Source organism: Tympanuchus pallidicinctus, unplaced genomic scaffold (genome assembly GCF_026119805.1).
Source record: "Tympanuchus pallidicinctus isolate F22 unplaced genomic scaffold, pur_lepc_1.0 scaffold9, whole genome shotgun sequence".
Classification (NCBI taxonomy): Eukaryota; Metazoa; Chordata; class Aves; order Galliformes; family Phasianidae; genus Tympanuchus; species Tympanuchus pallidicinctus.
Window position 1 is genome coordinate 10,659,740 of NW_026294813.1, and position 23,842 is coordinate 10,683,581.

At 41.5% G+C, this 23,842-nt stretch overlaps 1 protein-coding gene across 1 annotated transcript in view; it reads left to right on the top strand.

Moving 5' to 3' along the window:
* Nucleotides 1-23,842, top strand: part of PLCXD3 (phosphatidylinositol specific phospholipase C X domain containing 3) — a 100,088-nt gene that overhangs the window by 43,100 nt on the left and 33,146 nt on the right. Inside the window, exon 2 of the mRNA XM_052670383.1 lies at nucleotides 15,871-16,579. Coding sequence (XP_052526343.1) covers nucleotides 15,871-16,579 — 709 coding nt within the window. The remainder of the gene's footprint in view (nucleotides 1-15,870; nucleotides 16,580-23,842) is intronic.

Consider the following 23,842-nt stretch of genomic DNA (forward strand, 5'->3'; position numbering starts at 1 on the left):
GCTCCCTCTTCTCCAGAGTAAATAATCTCTATTGCTTCAACTGCTCTTCATAAGATCTGTGCTCCAGATTCCTCAGCATCTTCATTTCCATTTTCTGGACATGTTCCAGGGCTTCAATGTCTTTCTTGTAGTGAGGGGCCCAAAACTGTACACACTATTCAAGGTGCAGCCTAACCATTGCTGAGTAGAGAGATGATCACTTCCTTGCTTCTGCTGCCAACACTATTTCTGGTACAAGCCAGGATGCCATTGGCCTTCTTGGCCACCTGGGCACACTGCTGGCCTGTGATCAGCCATGCATTGACCAACACCCCCAAGTCCATTTCTTCTATGTAGTCTTCCAGCCACTCTGCTGCAAGCCTATAGGACTGTGTGGTTTTGTGGCCAAAGTGCAGGACCTGGCTCTTGGACTTGCTGAACTTCATTCCATTGGCCTCAGGCCAAATATCCAACCTGTCCAGATCCATCTGTAGGGCCATTCTATTCTCAGACAAATTGATAATTTCTGCCAAGTTGATGTCATCTGTAGACTTACTGAGGATACACTAAATATCCTCATTGAGGTCATCAATAAAATTAACAAACAGGACAGGCGCCGGTACTGACCTCTAGAGATACCACTTGTGGCCACTCACTGGCTGGATTTAATTTCACTCACCATCACTCTGAGCCTTGCCATCCAGCCATTTCTTACTCGGCAAAGAGTGTACCTGTCCAGACCATGGGCTGCCACCCTTTACAGAAGAATACTGTGGGAGACAGTGTCAAAGGCTTTACTGGGTTCCCAAGAAACTTGACTCTGAGAAGTCCCAGATCCAGCATGTCTCGCACAATCTGCAGGCTGGGTTTTCGTCAGAAGGACTTGGATCCCCTGAGAGTGGTGCCAGGGAGAGGGCTTCTGTACACTACACTTCCTGCAAGCCACTGCAGGGCAGGGATTCAATGCTCAGCTGAATCAAATAAATAAATGGTAAGAGAAAGTGCAAAGCAAGGGGAATAGTCAAAATACTGCAACTTATGTGCTTCTCTCCTCCTCTCATTCCTTTGCATTATTATGCTTCTTTTAGTTATCTCCTAGTTGTGGTGTGGTTGGTCAGCTAAGTTTATGTGAAAAGCTTTTAAAAATGATCTTTATGTGTGAAAGCCTTTGCCAGCTGGCTCAGAAGAGGGAGTAACGTTTCTCCCACTCATCTTCCTAGCTTTCCTTCAGAAGAATAAGATGACTGCTCAGATTTGTCCCAGCTTTTCAAGCTCAGTGACTGAGAAAATGAAAATGAATCAAGTCTAGATTTCTTGCATGGTAATAGAAAACTCTACTAATAGCATCCTTAGGAAAGCCTGTTCTGGACTGCTGATAAACTGTCTGGCTGTGCAGCCATTAAAGTGCAAGGAGAATCCTTGTTCTCTGCTTCATATGTGTCATTGCAGCAGAGTTCAGTGCTTGTACATACAAATGAAAATTTTTGGCTTTAAAGCTCCTATGGAGATGCATCTCTAACTGCATCAGGTTTCTTTGAACTCCTGGAAAACTTGTTTTAAGGCTTTGTTCATCCACAACTGCTGCAAATGCAACTTCAGTTTAAACAAGTGCATTCCAATTTTCCTTTTCTCGGCCTTAGAATATTGGATAGGGATGGAGAAACCACACATTCTGTGCAAGAGTTTTTCCAGCTAAAGAATCACTGGAATTGTTCAGTATTGATATTCAGATTTTGCAGCGAGTATTTGGTCTAAAGAGGAGAGGAAAAAAGCACAATAAAGTGAAAGTAGTAGTGAGGCTAACACAGTCTGTGAGTGCAGTGATGAGTTAGGAAAGGGCTGTACATATATCTATCGTAGAACCTCAGATTGTGCCAAACTGCAAGGAATCCAAGAAGATAGTTAAGCAAAACCCCTGGCTACACACAGGAGCGTGCAAAATCCAAACTATGTCTGAGGACGTTGTCCAAATGCCCTTTCAAGTCCAGCAGCTCGGGGCTGTGCCGACCACCCTAACCCACGTCCCTCCCCTGGCACAGCTCCATGCCGTTCCCTCGGACCCTGTTGCTGTCACAGAGGGCAGAGCTCAGCGCTGCCCTCCACTCCCTGAGGGCTCTCTGCTGCTCCTCACGTACCTTGTCATCCGGACTCTTTACTGTCTATTGCAGCCCTCCTTTAGACTCTCCTTAATAGTTTTATGTCCTTCTCAGTTTGTGGTGCACAACCTAAACATGGCACTCCAGGTGAGGCTGTGCAACACAGAGCAGAAGGGACAATCCCTTCCCTTACCCGGGGCAGTACTGGGCCTGATGCTCCCCAGGGTGCTGTTGGGGTCTGTTTGGCTGCCAGGCCACATAGACATATATGTCAGAGGGAAAATCAGAGTTGGGTCAAAGAAGAGGGGAGAGGCAGGAGATGATGGCAGTGCAAAATTCAGAATGCTTCATTGTGCTGAAAAGGTGCAGTACCTGGCAAGAGAAAGGTTTGTGTGGTCAGAAGCAATCATTTCAAGGAAAATTTCTTCTGTTAACAAGAGTATTGAAGGCTGTTTTTCATGAAGAGAAATCTTATACAAAAAAGCACAAGAAGCAGAGGTGTCCTGATTTGATGCTGTTTTCGAGTGTGAACATTGCATTACTTGTGGCTATACATAATAAGTAGTGCTTTATGTTCTTGTGTGCATGGAGAGGAAGAGATATGAACAGATCAACAGCCTGTTCTCTTTTTATAAGCCCCCTCAGCTGCATACTGCCCTTGAAGGCTGTCTTGTCAATGGTAGCACTAGGGTTATGAACAAGAATTATGATCGGAAGGCAGCCACTGTGAGGAGATGGCTTTTTACATGCTGAGCAGGGCTGCCTGGGGTCATTGTAGCTTCTTGCCAGTTCCAGAGCTGCTGGCTGACAATGCAAGTGTTGCTGATCGCCCCCAAGAGATACGGCTTGGATACTGATGAAACACTCAGCCTGAATGTGCTGGTGCTGGAATAAAACGCACCCTAGACTATTCCTGACACATTAATTTTATGCTTAGAATCAGATATACCTTTTGCATTTTGAAATGTCCATCTCCTTAAACTATTCCTTGGATTAAGAGGAAGATAGTTAATATGATAATTCTAAGACTAGTGTTAAGCTGTCAGCTGTGACAGAATTCTCAGATGCATCTGAACAAGCACGTGAGCTTCCAGCGCAAAAAAATGGAAGATATCATAATAGATGTGTTTGCTCTGCTCTCAGAGAAGCAAAAACTTTAAAGAATCCTCTTTTGTGGAACTGTGATGACAGTCAGTAGCTAGGATTCTGCCCTTGAGGTTCTCATTTCCAAATAAGTAGGTAGGTTAATCTGTCTTCAGGTTATAGTTGTCCATGAAGTAATGTATGTGATGCTCATTGATTTGATATAAAATATACTATTCAATCTTCATACATGTGGTTAAGTTCATAAGGAAGGCCATAACTGTCCACCTATGATAGCGCTTGACTATGAAACCAAGGAGCTATATCTGCTCTACTGTTGAAGGTGCAACCTCTTGTCATCCTAGACTGTATGTTTTCTGGTATGTGTGGTCAGAGTGGGGAAGCAACACCAACTGATTCTTTCAATCCTCAATGTGATCATTTCTATGTCTATGTATTTAACATGAAGAATGTTCCCTGTGCTGTTTGAATTCAGATGTCTGCAGGATAGCCCAACTACTGTCTTGCAGTGAATCTGGAGACACCCCCTGTGGCAATGAAGATGGAGAGAGGCTGTGAGCAGTGCTGCTGCTGAGAGCTTGCCACGCAGTATGAGGTCTCCTCTGAGCTAAGTAAACCTCAGAACAAGGCTCTTTGTTCTGTGCTATGGCCTGATCCTGTAGCCTTTTTTAGGCTTCTCCTGATGTTAGTGTTGCATTATCTGAGTAAATGCAATCTTGTTTAGAACTTATGTTTGATGAGGCTATTCATTCACTAAATGTTGGACTTAGAGTACAGAAATCTGGAGCTCTCAGAAAGCCCCTGCTGTTCAAGTGCTGCTCTGTCATGCAGTCTTGTCTGTGGGCTGTATGCATGAAGTCCATGCTAAAATGTATCTGGAGGTGGTTTTACTGGGAGGAGGTGGGAGGCTGTTTACACTTAAGTGTCTTAGAAAACATTAAAACACCTCCTCCTACACAAATTATTAAAGGACAGTAAAGATGTTAGCTAGTGAGAATGGAAACTTGCTCTCAGGAGGGCAACATGCTAATTTTCTTTTTAAGAACAGTTTCCTTAGCAGAAGTTGCCTTGTGATATCCATAGCTGTGACATATGCTCATAGTGCTTGTAGAGTTAGAAATAAAAACAGCTTGCTTCTTTTTATATCTTTGCTTTTCAACAGTGTATTGGGAATTTTAAATATATTAACTGACATGCTATAAGGAAAAGGGAATTGATCTTTGATTTTGTGAGAGGGAGCTGTAGGAGACAAAATGTGGGTATTTTTTATGTATGCTACACATGTAGTATGCTTCCCAGTGAGAATATCTCATGGTTTTATGATTTTTGATTTTTTATGATTTTTATGATTTTTTTTTTTTTGGTTATCGGAATTCCACATCATAACATCATGTAGTACACTGGGAGTTAAAGTGTTAATGCTCAAGTTCTGGGTACCTGTCCAAAGAAGAACTACATACCCCAGGGGGCTTTGTGGTCAGAGAGGAGATGTAGCCCCTGGCAAGATTATCTGACCTTCACTTCTTTGTCATGCTCTCCTCCCAGCTGCTTAACCGAACTGCGCATTTCACCTCAGCTTTATGGTGAGGCCTATCCACCTTTTGGACACTCTCTCTCATTATATTTGATTTATTAGCTTCAATTCAAATTGTGTTGTATTACAGTGTTATCTTGCATTCTGATACTGCATTTGGTAAATTAGTTTGTTTCTCCTCAGATTGTTGCCGCTGTTTTTAATTATTTTTGGGATCCCGTTTCCCTTTTCCAGAGGTGCAGATTTGTGAAATCCCTCTGCCTTGCTAGTCACAGAACCAGGCTGAGCCAGTCGATAAACAATTAACAGGGTGAAGAGCAAATTCTTTGTGATTATGGAGATTACAGGCAATGTCAACAAAGACTGTCTTTGAAGGCATTTGTAGTCATGTTCAAAAGCACAAAACAAAATATGATCTCAGGAGTATTTCACAATTGATAGATGCTAGTGGAACAAGAGTAATAGCTGCTGAAATCACTTCTTGTGCATGAAGATTTGGTTTTTGTATAGTGAGAACAGAAAAAATTCTTGATCTGAAAATTGGTCACTTGGAATGGAATGTCAACTTCAGACTGAGGGATTACTGATTTGTCTTTCTCCCTAGCTGAGTACTAGGTTCGTGTGAATCTTTTTGAGCAATATGCAATGATTTGTAGTGATCTATCAAAACATTTTTCTGCCTTTCCTTTCATTCTCTTCAGAAACACGAGAAGGGCAGTTAGAACAAATGACCTCCAGAAGCCCCTTTCCAACCTCAACTATTTTGTGATTCTCCGAAGGATTGAGCTCACTATTCTATATTAAGTGGATCAAAGATACTTGCTCTGTGTTGGATTTTATGTGTTGTGCTTTACCACATGTGACTCTAGGCTGTGGCCATTGATACAGTAGTTGGTATCTGTTGTGCTGTGGTGCTGTTGTGGTTTAACCTGGCAGGTGGTCAAGCATCACACAGTAGTTCACTCACTACCCCTCCAATTCCCAATGGGATGGGAAGGGAATCAGGAAAAAGAAAGAGAACTTGTGGGTTGAGATAATAACTATTTACTAAGGTAGAGCAAAGGAAGAGGTGAAAAGGATAATAGTTATGAAAACTTTATATCAGAATATGTATGTGTGTATATTATAACTGTGTACGTGTGTGTTTGTGTGTATATGTATATGTGTGTATATATATATATGTGTGTGTGTATGTGTGTGTGTGTGTGTATCATACAGTCATAGAATGGCTTGGGTTGGAAGGGACCTCAAGGGTCAAGTTCCAAACCCTTTGTCACCGGTAGGGTTGCCCGCTGCTAGATCAAGCACTAGAGCGAATTGCCCAGGCCTCCATCCAGCCTGGCCTTCAGTGTGGGGCATCCACAACCTCTCTGGGCAATTTGTTTGAGCACCTCATCACTTTTTCAGTAAAAAAAATTCCCCCTGAAGGCTAATCTAAATTGCCCTTCCTTTAGTTTAAAACCATTTCTCCTTGTTGTATCACTATCTACCCATGTAAAAAGTTGATTTCCCTCACATTTATAAAATGCCTTTAAATATTCGAAAGCCTCAATGAGGTCTCCCTCCAGCCTTCTCTTTTCCAGACTGAACAAGCCCTGTTCCTTCAGCCTATCTTCATAGGAGAGATGTTCCATCCCTTAGATAATCTTTGTGGCCCTCCTCCAGGCCCTCTCCAACAGCTCCACATAATTTCTGTGTTGGAGGACCCAGGCCTGGATGCAGTACTCCAGGTGAAGTCTCACAAAGGCAGAATAGAGGGAGAGACAATCACCACTCTCACCCTGCTGGCCCCCCTCTTCTGATGGAACCCAGGATACCATTAACCTTCCATGTTGAAAATTCATGCTGCTGGCTCATCTGAAGTTTTTCATCAGCCAGGACCCCAAAGTTCTTCTCAGTGGGACTGCTCTCAAGGAGTTCTCCCAGTTTGTATATACATCATCCCAAATACACATGTATGTATGCATATATATATACACGTATATCTGTATATATACACACATATATACATATTTATATGTTATATATCCTATATGTAGGATAATATATATTGTCGTTGTGATACATGTATATATATATGTGTGTGTGCGTGTATACATGTATAAAACAAGTGATATATGTATATGTATGTTACAGATATAAAACAAGTGGTGCACAGGTGATTGCTCACAACCCAACAATTGATTGCCCAGTGGCAGCTTGCATGATGAACTCCCCGCTTTTTCAGTCTTTCATTCCACATGGTGTCCTATGGGATGGTATCCCTTTGGCCAGTTCAGCTGTTCTGATTATTTACCCTCCCAGCTCCTTGTTCTCCTCCCAGCTCTCTTGCTGGCAAAACAGTAGGAGAAGCTGAGGAAACTGAAATGTTCTTGGCTTTTTACTGTACCACTCAGCAACAGCTAGAGACGTCAGTGTGTAATCAACATTTTTTTTCTACTAAAACCAAAACATAGCATCATACCAGTCACTATGAAGAAAAACAACTCAGTCCCAACTGAAACTAAGACAGTTTGGAGTAAGGTGCTCTAGCTGAGTAATATAGAAAGAAATCTGCCCATGGCTGAAGTAGTGTTAGAAATGATGTCAGATTAATGTACCATGACTTCTGAAGAGTTTTTAGACACAAAATAAATTTGTTCAGACTTGCTGACAAACCACGTTAAAATATCAGTGTGCTGATTTCTGTGCACCTGCCCATTTTCTCAGATTGTTCCTTGACATGTAACTTGCCTGCAGTAATAGTCCAGATGAAGCAGCATGGCACAGACTTATGATGTCATGTCCACAGATGCTTGAGTAATGTCAGAGTTACAGTTTTGTGGTGTTCTTGTGGCTTATCTTTCCCTGGTGGAGGATGAACAGTGCAAGCTTTTATCTCCTGCAAGGAGGATGGTGGGTAAAGGAAAAGCTTCCAGTTCCAGAAGGTAGTTAGGCTGGGTGGTTAGACTTCCTTTACTTTTCTCACCTGATAAGTCTTCAAAGAAGAAGGAGAAGTTTTCAAAGAAGAAGGAGATCTTTGTTACAGAGGAGGAAGATAGGAGTTTGTTAGTGCTGATACAGTAGGCTAGGAGGATGTGGGCAGATTGTAGAATGGATTTCTGATGGGAAATTGTTACTGCGCTGTATTTGCAACAGGTTCCAAATTATTGCAAAGTTAATAGTAACCTAACAAGTTTTACTCTAACAGCTTTGTTCTCTGTCCCTCTTGTCACCTTTTTTGCTTACATTTGCAAGTACAACCCGAATATATTTTCTCCTTTGTCACTTCATACCTCGTCTTGCTCCCTGATACTCCAACACTTCTGTTTAGCTGGTGTTGCATGAAACTCTAATACTTTTTGGAACTCTATTATTCTGAAAGAAACTAAAAGAGAACAGAGCTCTTTCCTGCAGACATTTGGGCATATAATTAAAGGCATTCAAACAGTGGAGTGTGCGTAGAACTGGACTCTGGACATGTACTTTATCTGTAATCTTCCACTGAAAATCAAGGTTAATTCATCCCTGTAGTTACACACTGAAATAATAAAAATTCTTCCCAAGTTAAAAATGATGACTTGGAAAGATATAACTGCCTGCATATAGGGTTGTTAGTGCCGTATGACCTGGAAAAAAATTTAATTTTAAACAGTGAATTTATTTATGTTCATGTTAGCTCATAGGCATTTCAAGTTTAATTGGTTTATTTAAAAAATGTTTTCACTTCAGTTTGTCTTTTTTCAATAGGAACTTTGGGGCATTATATACAAGAAGTAAAAACAGCTCTTCTGTTTTCACCATCTGAGTTAGGTGATTCAGGTTGATTTTTGCCTGTGCTGGCTCACCACTTGAAAAATGCAGACTTTGAAAATATTTTTTTCTTATTTTCTGATCAGGCAATTCATTTGAATAAAACCCAAGTATTGGTAGTTATTTGAAGACACTGTTCTTTTTAAAAGAAAAGTCTGGCTTAATTAATTAATACCAGTTTCCATGCTGAGACTGAGGTACAAGAATACGTTAGTGTTTGGCTTTATCAATGCTCTTGGGAAGGGTGTAAACTGTTCTGGCTTTCTCTTGAGAAGTTTTCCTGAACCTTTAGACAGCCAAAGCTGAATGTAGGCCTGCTGGTGCTGCAGGAAACCTTTTCTGAAAGTCTTGACATATTTACAGACAGTACTGGAGTTGCTTACAGACAGAGAGGGAGCTGCAGAAATGCCAGAGGACCGGTGGACACTGAGGTGCAGGAACAAGACAATGCTAGGTACATTTGCCTTCAGCTAACCATGGCCATGTAATTGGCTATGGTTGTGAGCTTTGGGTGGATGATAGCTAGAGATGACCAGTTCCATCACGTCAGGCTTCTTGATACCAGAACAAAACAAAACAAAGGTTTTGGGGTTTGCATGGGGAAAGCCCCCTGGTCTCACTGCAGAAGAGTAGTTTTAGATTTCTCAGCTCTTCTTCAAATCCAAATTGACTTGCACAGGGCTGTCTGTCTCGTTTCCTGGGATCAGCAGCATGGTCTTGAAAAACTTGACTGTTTTCCTTGGGGTTTTGACAGGATTTATGAAATTTGTCTGGAGGGCCACAGGTATCTGAATATTGTCAGGATGGATGATAACTTAATGTGATCAGAGTGGAGCCACTAGGCTAGCATACAGAAGAGTAGGCCATGTATTCTGTTGTCTGTATTTCTGAATTACATTAAGCGCTTTAAGCCCTGTGACCTTCAGTTGTTGTCAGGGGCTCATAACTGTTGAACAATGGAAGAAAGCCACACAGTTGATTATGGGAAAGCTGGCTCATTGCATGATCTATAATCTCTTTTTTTTTCCCCGAGTTGTTCCTGTTTTGCTTGGGTAATCTTTCTTACCAAACTAAGCTGGTGTCATCCAAGCAAATTAATACTAAAGGTAGCTGGATTATGAAGTTTGAATTGCATTACACTTGGCAGAACCTTTTGACATCCTGAGATGTGCTGTGATTTCAACTGGGAAAGTAGTGAATGCTCAGCCACCTTAAAAAGAATGTGTAACACAACATTAAGGTGCAGCAAGTCTAGTGTTCATGTATAAAGACTCGCTATTCCTTAAAACCACACTTTGGCTAAGATTCAAAGGGCCTTTTTTCCTTGCATGACTGTTTTTAACACAGATGAGATGGTGAGAACAGACCAAGTGAAACAGGATTATCTGCTTTGGCTGCCTTTGGTACCAGATATCAGGGATTGCTGCCCTCTGCAACTTCCGAAAAAATTGTGATCAGGTGTCTGTCAATATAGAGTTGTCACTGGCAAGGATGTCTTCAAAAAGGTTAGACTGCACCGCTTGTGAAGCTTCAGGGGTAATCACCTATGGGATGTCATCTCCTAAATATAGAAAAATAACATCAGGTAAAGCTTTTAATGACACTCATCAATTGTAAAGGGTTCCTTTACAATGGTAACTCCCACTACAGAGACAGAAGGAGCTCATAATCCATGGGAGAAGGGTGAAACATGTCCCAAACTGTGAAAATTGTCATTTTTCTGTGACTTGCTGATCTGCTATGGTCAAGAGCAAGATGAACAGTGCTGTTTGAATCAATACTTCTCTTCTGGGTACTCTTGTTAAGAGGGTTGTCTTACCCTCTTACCAAGGTCTTTTTAAGAGGGTTGTCCAGAGCCCCCAGTGAGGCAAGAGGAGGGCAGAGTGAAATTCAACAGCACTTTCATCTTTTTGAATGGTATATTGAAGCTCAGCCACCAAAAGTGGTAGCTTTGCCAAATCTGTAAATCTCTAGTGTGGCTGTAAAAGCATTTTTGAACTGAATCACATTCTCCCTGGGGGACTCTTCAGCACTGAGCCCAATTATTTTTTAAATGAGGGGGGAGTTAGCCCTCTGGGAAAGCCGTAAATATGTCCATAGCTGAGCAATAGAGGGTTGTATATTCCCAATTGTCCTATTAAGGGAATTCACTAAAGAAAACAGACCATTCTTGTACTCTAGATGATGCTGCACATTTTACCAATAAATGTCTGAATAGTGTTTAGCTTACATCTAAGTTCATAGAAATTTAGTGTCACAGTGGTGGAAACTGGCCAGTTTTGTTTTTTGCGTCACAGATTATGCAAGCATTTTCAGTGTCTTATTATAGTTGCTTGAGAGGTTGAGACAAGAAGTGAAGCTGTTATCTATTGGGGGAGCAGGGAGAACAAGAGATGGGGAATAATTTAGGTTGAAAAGGAGCTCAAGCAGTCATCTGGTCCAGCCACTGTTCAGTTACTTCAGCGATTTCCTTGTCCTGCATTATGAGATCTTCTGCCCCACTCAGTAGTGGAGCAGCATTTTCCTTCTTCCTTGCTCTTGCTTCTGGTCTTTGTGTAGGAGATCTATGTTGCCTTTTGCATTCTTTCCAAATTTTAACTCCAGCCAAGCTTTGCACTTCATAACTCTCCTTGTCTCCCTCTTCTATTTCTCACAGGTAGCTGTCCGTGTTTACACTTTCTATATGGCATTTTGTGTTTGAACTCACTCATGTGTTCAGCCAAACTTGCCCCCTGCATTATCTCCTTGATTTTTGACACACTGGGTTGGATTGTTCATATGCTCTGGGAGTTGTATTTCAAGTACAACCGTTTCTCCTCAGTCCATTGGCACTTAAATAAGTTGAATGAGCAAAAACTACTACTTCAAAATAGCAAGTTTTTGTTCTGCAGTTTACCTTTCTTGCTTTCCTCAGGATTTTAATTTTTTTCATCACCTTGTAGTCAGTTTATGGCTGTCATCCTTCGTGTCCCTAGCCGTTTTCTCCTTTATTTATTTCAAGCCCAGCAGTCCACTAGGAGGAGTGCCTGCAGAAAAGATAAAAAGTCTTTGAACCTCTCCAGAGTGTTTTGTGCCCTTACGTTTTGCTCTTCCAGCAAATATCAAAATAGTTGAAATTTTCCATGAAAACAGGGTAGTCAAAGTTTCCCATGAAAATAGTCTATGGTGCTTCTTCCATATGGTTAAAGAAGGCTTTATCCATTTTCTCTTCATAACTCAGCAGTCTGTGACTTATCCAGACTGTACTTATGCCTTGTTTACCAACCCTGTGATCTCAATCTGTGACTCTTCATCCTTGACTGCTTGAATCATTGTCTATTGTGTTGCTGAAATAGTGGGAAAATGCTACCTAGTACTTCTAGAAAATGCTAGACAATTAGTAAATTGGTGAGAAGAGAGTGAAAAAGAGAGTATCAGTTCACTCTTCTTCCTGGTGTGATTTGGGTTGAATGATTTCCCTTTGCCTTGCTTCTTCTCATTTTAAGTTATGAAGTCTCTGTAGTAAGGACTGTCACTTGTGAAACATAGGTGCAGCTACATTATATCAGCACCTGATATATCGGGTGTGAGCATTTTCTGGAGTTTGCAGGTCTGCTTCCCTACTGTTGTTAAAAAAAAAAAAAAAAAAAAAAAAAAAAAAAGGAAAAAAGCTAATGTGTGCTTAACACTGCTGCCTTCTGAAGACTTCATGTGTGATTGCATTAGTATTTCTGAATGTACTCTTGTTGTGGTGGGCAGCTCAGCACCACATGGCTGCTTGCTCACTGTCCCTAGGTGGGGTGAAGGATAGAATCAGAAAGGTAAAAGTGGGAGAACCCCCTGGGCTGAGATAAGGACAGTTCACCAGATAGAGCAAAAGCCAAGTGCACAAGCAGAGGATAGCGAGGAATTCATTGGCTGCTTCCCTTCAGCAAGCAGGTGTTCAGCCACTGCCAGGACAGCAGGGCTCAGCATGCATCGCAGTTTCTTGGTAAGATAAATGTCATCACTCTGAAAGCCCCTCCTTCCCCCTTCCAGCTTTGCTGTTTAGCATCGTTCCATGTAGTATGGGATGCAGTACTGGGCAGTTTGGGCCATTTGTTCTGATTCTGTTCTCTCCCGGCACCTTGCTCACCTCCAGCCCCTCACTGGCTGGACAGTGTAAGAAGCTGAAATGTCCTTGGCTCTGTGTAAGCACTGCTCAGCTACTGCTAACACATTGGTGGGCGATAAACTATATTCTTGCTCTAAATCTAAAATACAGCATCAGACCATTTGTGTGAGGAAAAGTAACTATTGCAACCAAAACCAGAGCAGTCCTGCTTGCTTTCTTTATGGGACCTGAGATCTAATGATAACGAGGACCAGCAAGTCCACTTGTCAGTGGCAATGAAGTATGAGGATGTCTCTGTGCATCAAAGCAAGGCTGGAAGGAAATTTCCTAATGAAAATGTACAAGATCTTGTCTTACATGTTCATACGAGGTCTTCTCTTTACCAGAAACACAGTGATTTGGTAAAATCACTTAAAAATTTTACTCTTGATTTTGTATGCTAAGTGCTAGGATTTTGAATTTCACAGAGTTAGAGGTGCAAGCTGATGATGTGGAATATAGATAGTGTGTGATGAGGATAAACATTAGATGACCTGCTCAAATTACTTATTCATGTGGACAGCCAAAAACATTTTTTTTTTAATTTTTTTTCAGTCAGGAAGAACGTTTACAAACTTTGAAACAGCTTACATCAGATCCTTTCACTGTCAACCAAAATAAGTCAAAGTTTATTTTCTATTTATAGAACTGAGTGGGTCTTTCCTGTTCTGGCTACAAAACATGGAGTTTTTAGTGCCCTCCTCTTCATACCTTTTACACAGGAATTCAATTTTTAGATTCAAATATGTGCCTTCAGATCTTATTTAAAAAAAAAGAAATTCTATACTATTCTGCTTGTACTGGTCAGCAGCTTCTAACCATGATGTTCCTTCCTTTCTGTCTGTGTTCTGAATGAAGGCTAAAGACTGCTTGCTAACAAGTTGTTCCTGTAGTTTTCAACAATGAGAAGTATGTGGCCTCTCATGACTAAAGTGTTTTATAGTACTGTTTGTCACTGTGTTGTGTATTGGCTGTGCTGATCAAGCTTAGCTACCTCTTCTGCAACTCCCAAAGGCTATAGATCTGACAATAAAAGGCAAATAGTTTAATTAATCTCACTACGATTTTGGGCCCACTGCTGCATTCAGTTAATCTTGTTTGTACATATATACTTCAGAAATAAAATCCTACTGAAATTAAAGGAACTTCAGTAGACAAAATGAAGGTTTGCAAGATCCATCTTTAATACCAGTAACTATGCCTTGTTTTTAAGAAGACTGAATTTACTTTGATTTCTAGATTAGTGCAGGTAACATTGAGCAGCACATTTAATGTATCACACTGATTTTTCCCTATGATGCTGTTGAAACACAAGTTACTGCTCTAATCATTTGTTTTACTATTAAAATTCTGTATGCAGATCTGGTCCCCTGGGGTATCCGTATGTAACAAGATACTCTATGATCTAATTGGGCTCTGCAAGGAATACAGTATTGCTTCAACACTCTTCAGTAGCAATCTTCATCAAAATGGAGAATTTGTCTAATATTGAAAGTGAAATGCTGTTCAAGGAGACAACCATGAAAAGGAGGGGTGTATAATATTTTAAGAATTTTTTCAGATTAAACAAAGAAAATTCAAACCAGAGTTTAAGATGAATTCATAGAATCAGAGAATGGCCAGGGCTGGAAGGGACCTGAAGGATCATGAATCTCCAACCCCCCTGCCACATGCAGGGCCAACAACCTCCCCATTCAATACTAGATCAGGCTGCCCAGCGCCCCATCCAATCTGGCCTTGAACACTTCCAAGGACGGGGCATCCACAGCCTCTGTGAGCAGCCTGTTCCAGCACCTCACCACTCTCTGTAAAGAACTTCCCCCTGACATCCAACCTCAATCTCCCCTCCCTCAACTTAAAACCATTTCCCCTTGTCCTGCAGTTATCTACCCTTTCAAAGAGTTGATTCCCCTCCTCTTTGTAGGCTCCCTTTAAAATATTGAAATTAGGTATGATCTGTGTGACTCCACTTACTGTTAAAGAAAATTTTACAGCTGTCACTTCAGTATAAAGGGTTTGTTGCAGCTCAGTTAAAATAGCATCACCATCAGAAATGACTGAGTAGCAGGATTTAATTAATGTGAAACTTGTTTGCTACAGCTGGTATGCCTTGGAAGATAATTTTGAAAAGCACCTACAAAAGCATAAATAGCAGAAGGCATGACTTGGACTTTGAACTCATTTTGATGCTTGAAGTTGGATCTCAGGGGGCTTAACGCTGTGATCTATTTTAGAGTTGCAGTCTTGCTGACCTGAAGGAGTTGTGCTGGTGGTATGGCACAGCCTGAGGATCAGAACTCCTTGTTGTGGTGAATGTGACCAACATACTTGACCAGATGGACAGTGGCTTTGCCTGCAGTCAGGCAGCCTGTGCAAACTGTGCACGGTAGACAAATATGATAAGCATCTCTTAGGGTGAGCAATTCTTGCGTAAAAGCAGGACAGAATTCACGCTAGGAGAATTATCATATGTTTGCAGATGTCTTTAGAATCTCAGCTGCTTTCATGTAAAGATGTAAATGGTTGACAAAATGTGTGCATGTTTTTAAGGACATACCTTGACAGAACCAGAACTTTGCAAAGCAGTTTTTCTTAGATATTTGTATACAACCATGTTGTTTTGTAGAAAATGGTAGCTTCTTTACATGGGCATGTTTAGTAGTAGTCCTGTTCTTGTCAAGAGCACACACAGTGGAGTTTCTGTGTTTTAATGGAGGAACATGCTATCCATGGCTCTGTTTTATTTATGTATCGTGGCAAAAATAATTTAGAGATATGTTTAAGAAGGAAAACAGCATTTAGTGACCTTTCTGACAGTTTGAGATTTGAAGTAGAGAAAAGGTCAGAAAGGTTACACGTCTTTGGCATTTTTACACTCATGCAAGTATGTGTGGCTTGTTGTGAAAACCAGACAATGCACTATTCAGAGCACAGGGCCAGATTCTCATCTTTGCATTGCCTCTGGGGGTATGTTATATGTCTAATTTTGTTGAAGTTTTATCAGTTTTTTTTCTTACATTCAGAGCCTCTGACTTAGGTAGTACAGAAAGGGTCAGTAAGAGCTGAAAGAGTGAGAGAATGCCTAGCCAAACTGTAAAGCAGTTACTTCTTTTCATTCAAGTTCCTGTGGAAAGCTGATGGAAAAATGTTGATAGAGATCAGAGAGAAAGAACCATTAATGCCTTCTCTTGCATGCAACCAATACTAATTGTTCTTCTTTGTTGTGTTTTTAGGTTCCCATGACTCTTTTAGCTTCTACATTGATGAAGCCTCTCCAGTTGGGCCTGAACAGCCAGAAACAGTCCAGAACTTTGTGTCTGTCTTTGGGACAGTGGCTAAAAAGCTGATGAGGAAGTGGTTGGCTACACAGACCATGAATTTCACCAGCCAGCTGGGTGCAGGTATACGGTATTTTGATCTTAGGATTTCCACCAAGCCCAGAGACCCAGACAACGAACTCTACTTTGCTCATGGCTTATTCAGTGCCAAAGTCAAGGAAGGCCTGGAAGAGATCAATGCATTCCTTGCTGACCACCTAAAAGAAGTGGTTTTCTTGGACTTCAATCATTTCTACGGAATGCAGAAATACCACCATGAAAAGCTTGTCCAGATGCTCAAGGACACATATGGAAACAAAATGTGTCCTGCTATATTTGCCCATGAAGTAAGCCTCCAGTACCTGTGGGAAAAGGAACACCAAGTGCTGGTTTTTTATCACAGCCCAGTGGCTCTTGAGGTACCATTTCTTTGGCCAGGCCAGATGATGCCGGCTCCATGGGCAAATACAACAGATCCAGAAAAACTAATTCAGTTCCTCCAGGCATCAATCACTGAAAGAAGAAAGAAGGGCTCCTTTTTTATATCTCAAGTAGTGCTGACACCAAAGGCTAGTACAGTGGTGAAAGGTGTTGCAAGTGGTCTCAGAGAAACAATAACAGAAAGGTAAGGTTTATTTAGGTAACTTGAGCTGATTGTACTGATTGTATGTTGGTAATGCTGCTTTTCTAATTCCTTTTTACAGAGACTCCAGCAGATGTGTTTCTGCTATACTACTATGGCTAAGATTCAGAACTTTAGCATAATCCTAAAATATTTAGAGTGCAGCAGATTTAAGGAGGAACTATTTTATCTTGTAAGAAACTCTGGCATAAAAGCCTCATGAAATCATATGTGATTGGATTGGCTTTCCCCCAAAACTCCCCCAACGGCAGACTTTTAATTTCAAGTCTGCTTTCTTACCACAGGCACCGAACATATGCCCTTATATTTCTTCAAACATTTGTCTGCATAGAATAGATCAGCTGCGAGGGACCTACAAAGACCATTGAGTCTGACTGCCTGACTACTTCAGGGCCAATAAAAAGTTAAGCATTTTATTGAGGACATTGTCCAAATGTTTCTTAAACACTTGACAGGCCATGGGGCATCAACCACCTCTCCAGGAAGCCCATGCCAGTGTTTGACCACCATCACACTGGCAGCCTCCTTTCCTACCTTTGATTCCCAGGAGTGGAGTGTGGTACCTCCCTCTGCTTCTCCTCCTTAGAGAGCTACAGAGAGCGGTGAGGTCACCTCTTGGCCTTCTCCAGACTGGACAACCCAGTTATTCACACCTTCTTCTCACAGGACATGCCTTCTCGTTGTGTTATGATCTCTTTTGCCTTCTCTGGGCTCACTCAAATATCTTTGCATCATTTTTATATTGTGGAGTTCACAGTATTCAAAGTGAGAGTGCACCAAGATCATTTAATTTTTGATTTATACACTGGGCTGCAAGTATTGAGTAAATATAATTCTTTTTTTCATTTGCGCTGATCAGCAAAGTTCTGATTATGCAGAAATTTGCATCCTTAACTGCCTTTACTCATCTTAAAGATATATGATGTCTCTGCATACTGTCACATACAATATCATAGTTGTTAGGACTCAATTAGAGAGATTTTGCCTCCTAGCAGCCCTTCATTTATCATATTAAAAAAATTGAGGGAAGAAACTCTGTAAACCATTGTAGAGGTTGTATATTTGGAATGCTGTATTGACAGGCCATTAGTTCTTACATTACAAAAAAATGTTGTCTGTGCAAGACATGCATTATTTATACCTTGCTGACTTTGATAAATCACAGCCAATTTTCAGCTTAAAGGCAAGTATGTGTGGCTGTGTTCTTGACAACTTGCTACTAAACCTGAAATTTAATGCCAAGGCATAAGATTTCTGGTATAAAAAAAAAAAAAAAAAAAAAAAAAGTGTTGCAGAGTAGAATAATTTATAATGGGGGAGAACGACCTGTTAATGTTCTGGTCTCTGTATGGTTGCTTCTGCCTCTTCTCTGTGATGAATAGCACAATGTTTATGATACTATGCCCTCTGAAGAAAACATGCCTCACTTTTGAGAAGAACTGAACCATTTTTCATGACAGCTTTCCCAAGTGACTGTTTAGTAGGAAAAATCGGGACAAATGTTATCTGAAACAACAAAACACTGACACAGAAGTTTTTATAGGCAGTTTAATATGATTCACTAATGTTTGTACAATTGTACTTGCAATCATTTGTGTATCCACAGTGCGTGTTTTATAGGTTCCTTTGGGCAGGGTACCACTCGTACTGGTGAGTCTGAAGTGCACTTCCCAGTACTGAAATCCTGCTTTTTTCTGCTTTTCCTGAAAAGGCTTTTACCTTTAAGTCCTCACCTTGGTGTTCAGGCATTTGTTTTCTCTGGTAAACATCCTTCTGTGCGTTCTTCAGAACATAAAGTAGCACAGCTGAGAAACTACCAGGTTACTCTTGAAACTTGCTGCATCAATAAAATAGCAAGTTAAAAGAAATGCTTTGCCTGCTGGAGATTCTGAGATCACAAACAAATTACTTGAAATGTGAGTAATCTGTTGGGCAGGACTACCTGACTCGTTTTTCCAAATTTTGACTGAGATGTTCACTGAATCATAGGGATTGGACAGGATCTGCTGAAGTACATTCTGTAGAGTAGGTTACATAGGAAAACACACAGGCAGGTTTTGAATATCTCCTGAGGAGTCTCCACAACCCTTTTGGAAAGCTTGTTCCAGTGTTCTGTCACCCTCCCAGTAAAGTTGTTCCTTGTGTTCATATGGAGCTTTTTTATTTGTGCCCATTACTTCCTGTTCTGCCTCTTGGTACCATTAAAAGAGCCTAGCATAGGTTGTTCTCAAAGTAATGCCTCCTATCTATTTCCACAGAAACTACAAAAGGTACAAATTGCACAATAACACTATTTAACAAAGCACATTCTCAGATTACAAAACATGTTTTTTCAGCATAGTCACCACAATTAGCTATGTATTGTCACCACTTGAACAAGAGCCTGCAGGCTACACTCTTAAAAAACAATGTGCACCAGCTCAAGTGATGCACTTTGCCTGAAATGCACCATTCACCATCTCTCTGTGCTCACATCTGCTGTTTGGTCTCCATACACATTCAGCAAGCATCAATGAGTACAATTTTTTCCACATGGATGGAATGCATTGCTTTGGCTTCATACGCACTTCCACGTTAGACACCATTTTGTCAGGCTGTCCCTCTGCTGCCATCTGTCACACAGCAACAGAATGTAATGGAATATTGATGGGAAGGTTCAACCTCTACTGCCAAACCACCAATGTCTGCTTCTAACAACACAGGGCAACATAAGAAAATGGGAGTCATTACTTTATGAATAGACCTCGTATAAGCACTCATTCCCTCTCAGCTTTCTCTTCTGCAGACTGAACAGTCCCAGGTCTCTCAGCCTTTCCTCAGGTGGGAAATACTCCCTGCCCTTAATCATTTCTGTGGCCCTCTGCCAAAGTTCTCTTGAAGTTCTGTGTCTTTGAAATTGACACAGTGCACTCCTGATATGGCCTCACCAGAGCAGATAGAGGGAGAGAACCACCTCACCTCGACCTGCTGGTTATGCACTCTTCCTAATGCCCCCCAGAATACCTCTGGCCTTCTTGACCACAAGTGCGCACATGGTCAATCTGTTGTCTACCAGGTTTTTCTCAACAGAGGTCCTCTCCAGTGGGCCAGCCACTAATCTGTGGTAGCATGGTGTTATTCCTCCCAGATGCAGGACATTATACTTAGCCTTTTTTAATTTTACAAGGTTCCTCTTTGCACAAGTCTTCAGCCTGTCCAGGTCTTGCTGAATGTCTGCACAGACTTATGATGTGTCAGCCACTCCTGCCAACTTTCTGTTATCAGCAGGTTTGCTCAGGTGCACTCTAGCTCTTCATCCAGGTCACTGATGAAGATATTAAAGAAGACTAGATCCAGAACCAACGCCTGGAGAACACAGCTACAGGTCTCTAACTAGGCTCTGTGCTGCTATGACAACCCTCTGTGCTCTGCCTGTCAGCCTCAGTTCTCTGTCTACCTCACTGTCCACCTCTCTATCACCCAACTTCTAAGCTTACCAGGAAGGGGTGGTTATGGGAGCCAGTGTCAAAAGCCTTGCTGAAGTCAAGGTAGACAACATTAGATGCTCTCATATATCCACTCTGTCATAGCATCATAAAAGGCTACCAGATTCATTGAGCATGATTTCCCCTTGTTGAATCCATGTTGACTACTGATAACTTTCTGTTCTTCCACTTATTTAGAAGTGACATCCAAAAAAAGTTGTTCCATCACCTTTACAGGGGTGGAGATGAGACTGACTGGCCTGTAATTTCCCACATCCTCCTTCTTGCCCTTCTTGAAATAACACTGGCTTTCCTTTAGTCTTCAGGCACCTCTCCCATTCTCCATGACCTTTCAAAGTTGATAGAGAGTGGCTTGTCAGCCGCTTCTGCCAACTCCCTCAGTTCTTGGGCATGCATTCCCATCTGGTCCCATGGAACTGTGTGAGTTGAGTTTGCGTAGATCTCTGTACAGATCCACCTTGACAAAGGGAAGTCTTCCTTTCCACACTCTCTTATCTCCAGGGTCAGGGATTCCTGTGGGACAATCTCAGCAGTAAAGACTGAAGCAAAGAAAGTGTTCGGTATCCTCCATTACCAGGGTACTCACCTCATTCAGTGTGTCCTTTTACTGTTGACGTGCTTAAAGAAGCCTTTCTTCTTCCCTTGCCAGAAGTCTCTCCTCCCTTGCCAAATTTAATTCCAAGTCTGCCTTAGCCTTCCTTGTTGCATTGTTGCATGTCCTGACAATATTCCTATAATCCTCCCAGGTGGCCAGACCCCTTCTCCACATTTTGAAGACTTTCTTTTTCCATTTGAGTTTTTCCATGAGCTTCTAAGTATTTTAAGTATGGATGTCAAAGGGACATGGCCAATCTCTTTTCAGTGATCTCTGGGGACAGGAGAAAGGGAGATGGCCATAAACTGGAGCATAGGAAGTTCCACACCAGTATGTGAAGGAACTTCTTCACAGTGAGGGTGATGGAGCACTGGAACAGGCTGCCCAGGGGGGCTGGGGTTTTTCTCTGGAGATATTCAAGACCCCCCTGGACACCTACCTGTGCAGCCTGATGTAGGGAGGGGGATTGGACTTGATGATATCTGGAGGCCTCTTCCAACACCTACAATTCTGAAATGTTGTGATTCAATGCAGATTCTATGCAGATCTCCTGTCACCTTTGTCTTATTTCTCAGTGATTCACAACTCAGCTTATTTCTCAGGGATCTTGAGCTCAGGAGCAGTTCTTGAATATTCACTAAATTTTGTGGGCCTCCTTACCTTGCAAAGCTGTAACTCGTGGGATGCCTCCACATAGGTCCTTTAAGAGGTCAAAATTGGCTCTCTTGAAGTCCAGGGTTAACAGTCCTACTTACTGCCCATTTCTCTTCCATGTAAGATCCTGGACTTCACAATCTCATGGTCAGTTCATCCACAGTTGTCTCCAGCTTTCACATCTCCAGCCAGTCCATCCTCATTTATATGAACAAGGTCAGCTGCACACCTTTCCTTGTTGGCTTTTCCACTATCTGTGTCAAATGTTATATTCTTTGCACTGCAGGAACCTCTTGGACTGTGCGTGCTTTGCAGTGTTGATTTTCCAGTAAATATCAGGGTGTCTGAAGTCCCTTGTGAGAACTAATGCCTCCTACTTTCAGCTGTCTGGAGAGCACCTCATCAGTTTCCTCGTCCTGGTCAGATGGCCTGTAGTAGACACCTATAAAGGTGTCACCCATATTAGCCTTCCCTTTAAGATTTCCACTCATTCATCATTCATCCCTAGGCAGAACATGATCCATACCAGTTGCCCTCAAACACAAAGAACAACTCCACTGCCTCATCTTTTTGCCTGTCTTTCCTAAGAAGTACATGGCCATGTGAACTCTAACTGTCTGCTCCATGTAGACTTTTTTCCCTTACTTTGCATAGCTCTTTTAACCATTACAAAAGAAAAGAACTTTTAAAATATCTCCAGAGCTAGTATTTTGTCTTTCAAGTATGGAAGTTGAAATCCTACTAGTTATTAAAAAAAGTGCAGGAAGACACAGTCTTGAAATATGTGCTAATTTATACAGAAATTGAGATCATATATTGAACTAAGTGTTGAAAGTGAAAATCAAGTATACTCAAAACTGCACCTCATGTGATGATGATCTTGTTAAAAATAAATAGATGAGCAATTAAAGGGTGGAGACCTGATCCAGGTCTATAAATATCTAAGGTGTGGGGGGGAGAATGGCGAGGCCGGACTCTTTTCAGTGGTGAGTGGAGACAGGACAAGGGGAAACGGCCAGAAACTGCAGCATAGGAAGTTCTGCACCAATGTGCACAAGAACTTCTTTACAGTGAGGTGACGGAGCACTGGAACAGGCTGCCCAGGGAGGTGGTGGAGTCTCCTTCTCTGGAGATGTTCCAGACCTGCCTGGATGCCTACCTGTGTGACCTGCTGTAGGGAACCTGCTTTGGCAGGGGGTTGGACTCGATCTCTGGAGGTCCCTTCCAACCCCTACAATTCTGTGATTCTGTGAATACAATTAGTGGAATTGACAGAATTCTCTAATATTTCAGTAACTTAAAAGTATGGTAACCATACGAAAGGACTTGTAGTATATGTTCCAGCTACATGGAGCTTGCTACATTGAACCATCTAATGATTATTTGCAGAAACGTTCAATTCTTTTCAGAACGAATGCACACATAGGATTCTGTTATCGCATGCAGGTACATTGTGCATGTCCTTTTGCTGGCAGCTGCATTTTTTTTTTTTCATAAAAGAAATACTCTGTTTAGAAAATGTTTCTTTTCAGCATTTTCAAATAAAACCCTTATATGTCTCTGCTTTTCCCCTCTTCTACACAGTGGTCACTGTCACTTATCTACTTAGTTTTGAGAACAGCACGGAGTTTGGATCCTTGTGTATCCCGTAAGACATATCAGATTGTTCATTACTAATGAAGATTGCAAGAACAATGGTCTGAGAGAGAAAACGTGTTTTCTCTTGGTTGCAGCATCTGTCAGACTAGGAAAATCACAAGCAGACTGTATGCAGCAGTCCGTGCTCCTTCATGTGATACGAAATATTTTCCTCCTTAGCTGATGTGCTTGTTGGCAGCTCTTTAGCATGACTGCTTGTTGTGTTGCAAGTCCACTTGCTCCAGCTACAGTGGAACAGTCTTTGATGGTGCTGCTCATGCTTTTTCAGAGCAAGCAAAGAATTTTTCCTTACTGCATCGAGACTGAGGTGACAAGGTGAGAGGTGAAAGATACAGTTTTGTTCTCCCAAGACTGAAATCACCAGAATTGATATTTACTGATAAACTTTCTTTATAGATATTGCTGCTATCATCAGAGATCATACTCAGTGGGTTAACAACTTGAAAGAAATGAAAATTTAAAAGTCTTCCATCTTTCTACCCAGAGCAAATACAGAAGGAAAAGCTGTTTCTTGTGAACTCTTCTCACATCAATGGATCACTTCTACACAGCTTCATACCACAGCTTTTATCTGTTACTTGGATAAGGAGACTCACATATGTGTGCGTACATTACGTTCTTGCATTTGATGAAAAACTTCGAGGACTAGCAATATGTTTCTGGCGTAATGTTCTGTCAGGCACAGTTTATGTGCCAAGAAATATTCTTTGATTAGCAAACAGTATGTACCAAATGAATTACATTCCCTCTGCTTATTGAATTAACTTCACAGTGAGGCAGCTGCCTTTAGTGCATCTGAAAGACGGTTGTGAAACAACCTTTTGATGCGTGTAGAGCTGTTCTTCATACTAA